This window comes from Tachysurus fulvidraco, chromosome 17, assembly GCF_022655615.1.
Source record: "Tachysurus fulvidraco isolate hzauxx_2018 chromosome 17, HZAU_PFXX_2.0, whole genome shotgun sequence".
Taxonomy (NCBI): Eukaryota; Metazoa; Chordata; class Actinopteri; order Siluriformes; family Bagridae; genus Tachysurus; species Tachysurus fulvidraco.
Window position 1 is genome coordinate 4099435 of NC_062534.1, and position 8799 is coordinate 4108233.

The 8799-nt window shown below is 38.0% G+C and overlaps 2 protein-coding genes across 2 annotated transcripts in view; both read left to right on the forward strand.

Moving 5' to 3' along the window:
- The window catches only part of rxfp1 (relaxin family peptide receptor 1), a 42449-nt gene extending 37701 nt beyond the window's left edge, over positions 1 to 4748 (forward strand). Inside the window, exons 17-18 of the mRNA XM_047802033.1 lie at positions 577 to 795; positions 1820 to 4748. Coding sequence (XP_047657989.1) covers positions 577 to 795; positions 1820 to 2097 — 497 coding nt within the window. The 3' untranslated portion in view covers positions 2098 to 4748. The remainder of the gene's footprint in view (positions 1 to 576; positions 796 to 1819) is intronic.
- Positions 4749 to 6051: 1303 nt separating this feature from the next.
- The window catches only part of etfdh (electron transfer flavoprotein dehydrogenase), a 9697-nt gene continuing 6949 nt past the window's right edge, over positions 6052 to 8799 (forward strand). The window contains exons 1-3 of the mRNA XM_027154679.2: positions 6052 to 6280; positions 7620 to 7766; positions 8744 to 8799. The exon at positions 8744 to 8799 is cut by the window's right edge and continues 174 nt beyond it. Coding sequence (XP_027010480.1) covers positions 6250 to 6280; positions 7620 to 7766; positions 8744 to 8799 — 234 coding nt within the window. The 5' untranslated portion in view covers positions 6052 to 6249. The remainder of the gene's footprint in view (positions 6281 to 7619; positions 7767 to 8743) is intronic.

The window sequence follows — 8799 nt, forward strand, 5'->3', positions numbered from 1 at the left end:
CTTTTTAGTAGAAAAACTACAAATTCTTGGATCCCAGAGTGTCTACTTTCATATGAGCTTCATATTAACCATCACTGTGGAGTGAGCCATGACAAAGATATTCAATGCTGAACATGAACACAACCAATCAGACATTACAACAATACAAATTTTTTTTTTTTTAAATTTGGTCTTAGGGGGCACGGTGGCTTAGTGGTTAGCACGTTTGCCTCACACCTCCAGGGTTGGGGGTTCGATTCCCACCTCCACCTCCGCCTGTGTGTGGAGTTTGCATGTTCTTCCCGTGCCTCGGGGGTTTTCTCCGGGTAATCCGGTTTCCTCCCCCGGTCCAAAGACATGCATGGCAGGTTGATTGGCATCTCTGGAAAATTGTCCATAGTGTGTGAGTGTGTGAGTGAATGAGAGTGTGTGTGCCCTGTGATGGGTTGGCACTCCGTCCAGGGTGTATCCTGCCTCGATGCCCGATGACGCCTGAGATAGGCACAGGCTCCCCGTGACCAGAGAAGTTCGGATAAGCGGTAGAAAATAATGAATGAATGAATGAATGAATTTGGTCTTTTATTTGCTTCTCCGTAGGTCTGAACCTTGTGGCATTTCTCATCATCGTTTTGTCTTATGGAAGCATGTTTTACAACATCCAGAGAACAGGGACTCAAACAACCAAATACAGCAACCACATCAAGAAAGAGCTAACCGTAGCCAAGCGTTTCTTCTCCATCGTCATCACCGACTCGTTGTGCTGGATACCGATTTTCATTCTCAAGATCTTATCCCTGATGGAGGTCGAAATCCCAGGTAATTGCTTTCCTCCATGGTTTATCTATTGTTGAGTGGGGATACATGGCCGTGAGAGGAAGATGCCCTGCATCTAATCGCAATAAACAGCTTAGCTACAAGTGCTTTTGTGCAGTTTCTCTCCACAAATTAGGTTACAAACGAATAAATATGTCGTACTTCTCTCTTGAAAAGGTTTTCTAGGATGAATGGCAGTTGTTAATCATTTCTGTGTTAATGACAAGAAGCTTTGAACTTAATTCCAATGCATAACTGAGGGGGTTTTTACACCTGGTCACTTCATGAGTTTTCTGTGATCAGATAGCTATGCGATGGTAAAAAGACCAGGTCTAAATGCCCTCCAAAACGTTTTCGAGACGGATATAAATCCGATGGTTCAAACCCCTTCAGGAGGTGGTCTGGGACGCATTTCAGATGAAACTAGACAGGTGTAAATGAACGTGGTTGTTCAAGCCGCATACGTCAGTGCTATACTCCCAAATGGAAGTACGTCACTCGCAGGTGACTCGTGAATCGTGCCAGAAACAAATAAATGTAAATGCTGTTTTTTGTAGCATAACCGTCGTAACAAGTTTTTTGTCTTCTTTTTGATCGCACACCAAAGCGTGTTCCATTTCAATTACCCCGGAAATGAGGTAAAATATATTAGCATTTTGGGAGGGAGTAGAAAGATCGGATCGACATCCGATTCGCCGAGATGCATTTATGTGGCCTGATATAAATGGAACAGTTTTAACAAATCAGGTAGATATCGAATCAGAGAAAACACATGAAGTGACCAGGTGTAAAAAGGCCCTGAGAGCTACTGTTGAGCCCTTGCAGATGATTAGATATGATTAGTTAGTGAATACATGTAAATTGGAGATGATGTACCAATACTTTGTTTAGCGATTTTTGGTACTTAATACTGAAATAAATCAATAAAGGACATTCTGGAACCTTCTGTTAGACTCTGGTTATGTTGTTTGTATTTTTTCTTATGTTTAGAAATAACACTTGCAAATTCTTTCATTTCTTCACCCAGGAACCATCAGCTCATGGGTGGTTATCTTTATCCTGCCCATAAACAGTGCTCTAAATCCCATTCTTTATACCTTGACCACACGACCCTTCAAGGAGACCCTCCTGCAGGTCTGGACCAACTACCGGCAACAGCGGCCATTGCTCAGTAGCCACCCAGCCCATCATCCTTCCTTTACCTGGCAGGAAATGTGGCCTCTTCACGAAAACAGCCAGAACGTAGTGTCTCCGGAGTACCTGGCACATCCTTCTGAGATGTCCTGCACCTCAAGAACGTCTTAGCTGCTACCTAAGGATGAAGTGAAAAAAGACAGGAAATGATACACATAAACCTGCTCAGATTTGGAGCCATTCTTGGACAAACACATTAGTTTGCTCGTCGGTTTTATTAACACACACCCACAATTGTACATTTATACTACTGAGTGACAGCAGCAGTCGCCTATTCGTTTCCAGTGGAAGAGTATGACTCAGAGCTTTGGTGGGGTGGAGTGTGAAATGAAATGGAGCTTTACTCAGATTTATGCAGAGTCATGTACAACATGACTTGCATATCAGATCAACAGACTTCCAGGTTTACTTTTCGAACATAATACCCGTTTGCACTTTCTGTGAACTTCAAAGTCAAGCAAGCTTGACAGAGATGACATAAAAAATGTCTGTTCCTGTGAAAAAAAAAACGCATCGGGTCCCGAATATTGCTAATATTGTTCTGAATATCTGTAAATCTGTGATGAATATTGTCAATTAGCCCATTTGTGAGAATACACGTGATTATGTAGTGGTGTTCTGTCCTTCATTTTGTCTTATAAATAACAATAAGTTTCACTGTAATGTTTTTTTCCCATACACACAATCAACAAACAGTGGATTTTAGTTAAAAAAAAAACAAAAAAAAAAACAGACGAAACAGCACCACCACTGGCTGTAAGAAATATTACACATTAGGACTAATTCATTAAACCCCACACATTGCTGTCACGTCCATAAAACATCATCAACAGCGATTTATTTTTTTGTTTGTTTTTTTGTTTGTTTTAAGTGCAAATTCATCCACGTTGTCCAATTAAAGTCAAACAACAGAATGTTTTGTGTACCATGACTTGGATAAATGATCTGGCTGATTGCTATTCAGAAGAGATTATTTTTCTATTATGTTCCAAAATTAATTAAGGAGTCCAAACACTGCCTTCTGTCTGTCTGTCTGTCTGTCTGTCTGTCTGTCTGTCTGTCTGTCTGTCTGTCTGTCGTACAAAGATTAAATTAATGTGTGTAAATTTGCATACACCAACAATGACACCTCATACCAAAAGGCTTAAGTTAACCACAGAGAATTGAGAGGAAATTAAATGGAAAGTTGAAGAGGCCTCCAGTGTTGTATGCATTTAATACGAACTATTTTTAAACGGAATTTATTTAAAGGATCGTGAAATAAGCAAGTAAAAGTATATATATGTTTTTTTTTTCTCACAGTTCTCAAATACGTCTTTATTTGGAATAAAATCTAATTGTGCTAATTTTTTTTTTTTAACTCGGTTACACAAAGATATGAAATGAGAGCCGTGACATTTTGACCCAGTTCCTGTAATCCATTCCTATTGGATGTTTGGTTCATTATTAAATACATTTATAGTCAGCAAAAGTGTTGGATAACGATCAGTGTTTCTCCAGCAATCCAACCTTCGTATGATATCGTTACTTTTTTTCGTATTCACTGGCTGGTGAAACCTAAAAAAAATAAAAGGTGTGATTTTGTGTCGCTTGATTTGACTCAGTAACAACCCTGTCGTTAACTTCGCTGTCCGCTGTTCCTCGTGCATAGAGTGAACCTGGGGCAGTGTGATGCTTTTCCCAATTTCACCACTATGTGCAGTAATAACTCCATGGGGCAGTAAGTGTGCTGCACCATGACTGATCAACAAAGTATTTCAACATCATTTAAAGTGTATGGAGTTGTACATAGTTACTTTAATATAACATATTTGTATATGTGATTGTCATGGCAACCAAGAACCCACCACAAATCCCTCCCCAGGCCCCCAGAGCTGTGATTATCACAGCCAACACAAACAAGCCCCCAAGAGAGACCACCAGAGGGCGCCCTAACACATTTGTTCCACTTTCTCACCTCATCACAACAGAATTGTTTCATTATTACATCATAAATTCTCCATTTTTCTCCTAGGTAGCTGACGAGTTGGTTGTCGTGTGTTTATCCGTGTTTGTGATGACCGCTTGCGTCGTGTGTAGCTTCTGTTTACATGTTCAAGTTTGTGTAGCCCATGTGTATCCTTATGTAGCCCAAAGCTATCTCTTTTCACCTCCATTTTGTGACAGGGATGTATAAACACAAAGGGGCTTTGCATCATCTGTATGAATACAATAAATCTTGCTAAATCGTACAGCTGACTGAATAGCCATTACTAAAATTATTGTGCGTTACGTCTTATGCATTTTGCTTATTAATATCCTTACACAAAGGTAAAAAGGTATCACAAGCCCTGTATTACGTTTTCATTCATCTTTCAGAGTATAATTCACTAACAAACAGGAATAAATTTTAAATAAAATAAATTCTAACAACACAATACATATTCCGGTGTTCCAACACATTTCATATTCATATTCCACAATTCATGTTCCAAGATCAAATCAAAGGCTGATTGATTTAAATGTTTGATATTTGAGCCAAATATTACTATAGTGCAGCGCTTTCATACGGATTTTCACTTACATCAGGCTTTTTTCTTATGGTCGAAAATTTTGATTTGTTTACAAGCAAGTTTTAAGATGTACATTTGAAACCAATTTTCATGTCTCGCATAAAAGTCATAGAATTATTGTGGATCAAAACTATTAGTGCCACACAAAAATCATCACACATAAAACTTGTGAACAAACGTTTATTCAGATTTTCTGGAAGTAAAAATTTATGTATGATGTAAAAAAGCATTGATTTCATTTTGATGAAGTCTTTTTTTTAATCATTCTTTTCACTGTGTACTGCAACAGCTATATATGGTTGAAATGACAACAAAAGCTTCTTGACTTGACTTAATGTGTCGTGATATTTTCTGCTTGTGTGTGTGTTTGTGTGTGTGTGTGTGTGTGTGTGTGTGTGTGTGTGTGTGTGTGTGTGTGTGTGTGTGTCAGTGTTGTATAAAGTGCTAGAAAGCAATACTTGAGTAAAAGTACAAGTATCTTACTAGAAAAAGACTTTGGTATAAGTCACCTTTTAGAATATTACTCAAATAAAAGTCTTAAAGTATCTGATATTTACTGTACCTAAGTATCAAAAGTCATTTTCTGATATTTAATGTACTTAAGTATTTGAAGTAAAAGTAAAAAGTAAAATTTCTGTGATTTTCAGTAGGTATAAGATCAGGGGCAGATCTAGGGTTTCATCTTTAGGGGTTTTAGCCCTCAGTGAGAATTTAAAACAAGAAGAGTTTTATATTATATGACTACATAGTAAGCCAAAAGTTATGGTATTATTAAATGGCAAAAGTGGACACCAAAATTTTATGCATGATGTAATGATGCCAGTCTTGAATCAAATCAGTTCATGTATGTGTGCATTCTGTACAAACAGTGTGTCCAATGAATGCAGTCATTAATACAAAAATATTCAGACAAAGAGCAAATCAATAAATGTTATTTCTATTTAGTATTGATATTGCATTAATATTTTGTTTGTGTTACAACTCCGGTAATAAGAATTGTGACATTTCACTGCTTTTGGTTGTAGCCGTTATAGAGAAATGCCTCCAGCTCTGACTGCGCGTGCACGCTGCGCGTACCTGTGCTTCTCCGTAGAGCGTGCGGAGCGTAATACAATCTCGGAGCAGTGATTCGCCAAACCTCCCTTATTACAGTCGCACACATTTCTTCTGATTTTATTTTGTAGTAACGAGTAACGAAGACGCTTAGTGGAAATATAACGGAGTAAAAGTATACATTTTATCTAGAAAATGTAGTGGAGGAAAAGTGAAAGATGACATAAATTTAAATAGCGAAGTAAAGTACGGTAACGAAGTATTTGTACTCCGTTACATTACAACACTTGTGTGTGTGTTTGTGTGTGTGTGTGTGTGTGTGTGTGTGTGTGTGTGTGTGTGTGTGTGTGTGTGTGTTTTGTATACATTTTTCAGTCTAACATTGTGATCCACTACATCAGCTGTATTCGGTTTAATTGCCAATAGCTTTCTGACGAGACTTAGAAGTCCTATCCGACAGATGGCAGCAGAGAACGTTTTCTCCTTTTAAGTCGCCATGATGTCCTTACAGAGGAAGAAGTAAAAGGAATATTTTGGTTCCAGTGCTGATAAATCTGTTTAAACTAAACCTTTAGTTTATATTTATATCACACTACAGGAGGCGTTTTTATATCCAACAGGAGGATTTACAGCAGGTACTAAAGCGTCAGATTTCCTCATGTTTCCTTCCAGCAGATGTTCACTTCAAGGTAAAGTCACTTTTAGCGTTTAGCTCTGCATTTAGTTGCGGGTCGCGTCCCAAATGCAGCTTTAGTCACTATTTAAGCGCACTTTGTAGGGGATGAAGTAACGGTTTGTATCCAATATGCAGCTAGTGCACTATGGAATATGGAGGTGGTTTGGAACGCAGCCATTGTATGTCAACGCTAACTGGAAACGTAATAGCTAGATTTTTGCATTTTGGTGTGTTTTCATTAATGTCCTGTAATGATTTGAATGTTTTATTCACTACATATGTATAAAATTAATACAAAAAACCGCTGGTATATTTTTTATACACCAGATTATACACCACTTAGCTCCAGTCATTAGCTTAGCTTAGCAGGATGCTAGCTAAATCTAGGGCAAAGGTCAGTGTATATGTAATTTCATGAGCAGTCAAAAACTACTTTAAATCTTATTATTGAACGCATGACATCATATTATAAAGTATTATAATGGTTATTTATCTTTGTTAGCTTATTAATGAATACTGTTTGTTTTTTCTGTGTGTATAAAAGTAGAGTTTATCTCCATAACTTCTTCTATTGCAGAAAAATAGATTAAAGTCTAAAGGTCATGTTTTTACTCACAGGACTAACAGGACTAGTGCATGCTGGTTATAATGCATATATAAAGCCTCTGCATAGTGCACAGAAATTAAAATTGGTATTTCTGAGATTTTGTGCCCGTGGTTGGAAATGAAGATGACAGAAAAGAAATAAAGTCAAATGTTTACGTTTTTTTTTAATTATTTAAAATTTTGTCATCTTTTATCGAGAATACGGTTACGTATTTTTCAGTGACTCAAACTGCACTCGTTCGTCTTTCGTCCAATCAGAAGGAGACTGCGTGTTTTCTGCCCCTGTGGGCGTGTCTTGTTCAAGACCAGTTAGCATTTTCTGTTTCCCCCCGTTTATAACTGCAGTATATCTCTACAGCGGACTCATCGGAAACCATTTGGATAGTTTAAACACTTAAAAATATTTACACCTCTTCCTCCTCTCAGATCTTATGTAAGGGTTTTCAAGCTAAGGGTGTGGATATGTATGCTCTTTTCAGTTTATTATTATTATTATTATTATTATTATTTAAAACAAGGTATATTTTTCTTTCTACTTGGATTAATTTGTTGGTCCAAAAAAAAAAAAGAAAAACACCAAGATGGGATGAATACTTTTTACTTTATAAATATTTTTATTTTCTTATTATCATTTTTTCCCAATGATTTCTAAGTGATGGTTATGTAACTATTAAATAGTAGCAGTCAGGATGCATTTGTGTATCTCATGCTGCTTTTCTAATATATGCTTCTTCTTTTTTTTACAGCACGGAGGTGTATACGTGCACTGAAGGCAGTTCAGACAGAACGGGTGGCCGTGCAGGTCTACACAAGGCGATGCTTTTCTGCTCCTGTGCCACGTATTACATCCCATTATACCATCTATCCTCGAGACAAGGATCCACGATGGGAAGGTCGGTAACGACAGACGAAAATGTTCAACACTCCACAAACATATCTCAACATTACCAGCATTTTGGAATATTAATAGCGGTCCATTCACTCGCTGTGTTTCTTTCCACCTCCGCGTGTCGGAACAAACACGCTCCTTATCCGAATAACCGAACAACAAGAAACTCATTTTATTCTTTTACGCTTCTAGTTAGAAGCTCTTATGAGTGATAGACAGCTTTCGTATGGTTCATCATCTCTCCATTCCTCAGAGCCAGCTGTCATTTCCATCCTCTGATGAATTCTATCAGCTCTAATTTAATCAGTTGTTAAATAATTCTCACCGAAACTCTAACCGCGTCTCGTTAGATGAAATCAGGGGATTTGATTTGATTTGATCATCTGTGCCGTGCCGTTCTTTACAAAATCGCTCACGACAGATTTCCCGTTAACCGAGGTGGGTTTTTGCCTTTCATTATTTAATGTATAATTGGATTTTCTGATTAGAAACGGTGGCATTTGCACACCATCAATAGTCCCACTGAGTACCTATGGTATGTGGTCAGTTGGAGAATTATTGACACTCTGCATAAAAAAAAAAAGAGAGATTTTATATATTTTTTAATTGAGGTGCCTTCCTTTTGTGTAATATTTGATGAGATTTGAGGGCAGGGTCGCCATTTTCTCTCGTGGATTCTTTTGTCCAATGATGTCTAAGTCAGGAGCTTAATTTTGTGGTCATTTTCCCAATTTTTTACACATATATTTTGAAGGATGTCCAGCCACATCTTATTTGTATGGTCCAGATGTATGAATGGCTTCAGTGCGGTGTCCAGGCTTCTTCAACACAACACAGAAGAAATGTTTTTTTTTTTACCGGTGGTCCGAAGCCACCTACAAGCGATAGACGGTGAAGCCACACTGTGTGATGTGACCGCAGCGGTTACACCTGAAGTTTCTGCTTTATGACGTCGAGGTGATTTTGTGGTTCCTCCTGTAGGTGTGGACATGGAGCGCTTCGCAGACGAGGCGGATGTTGTGATCGTGGGTGGAGGT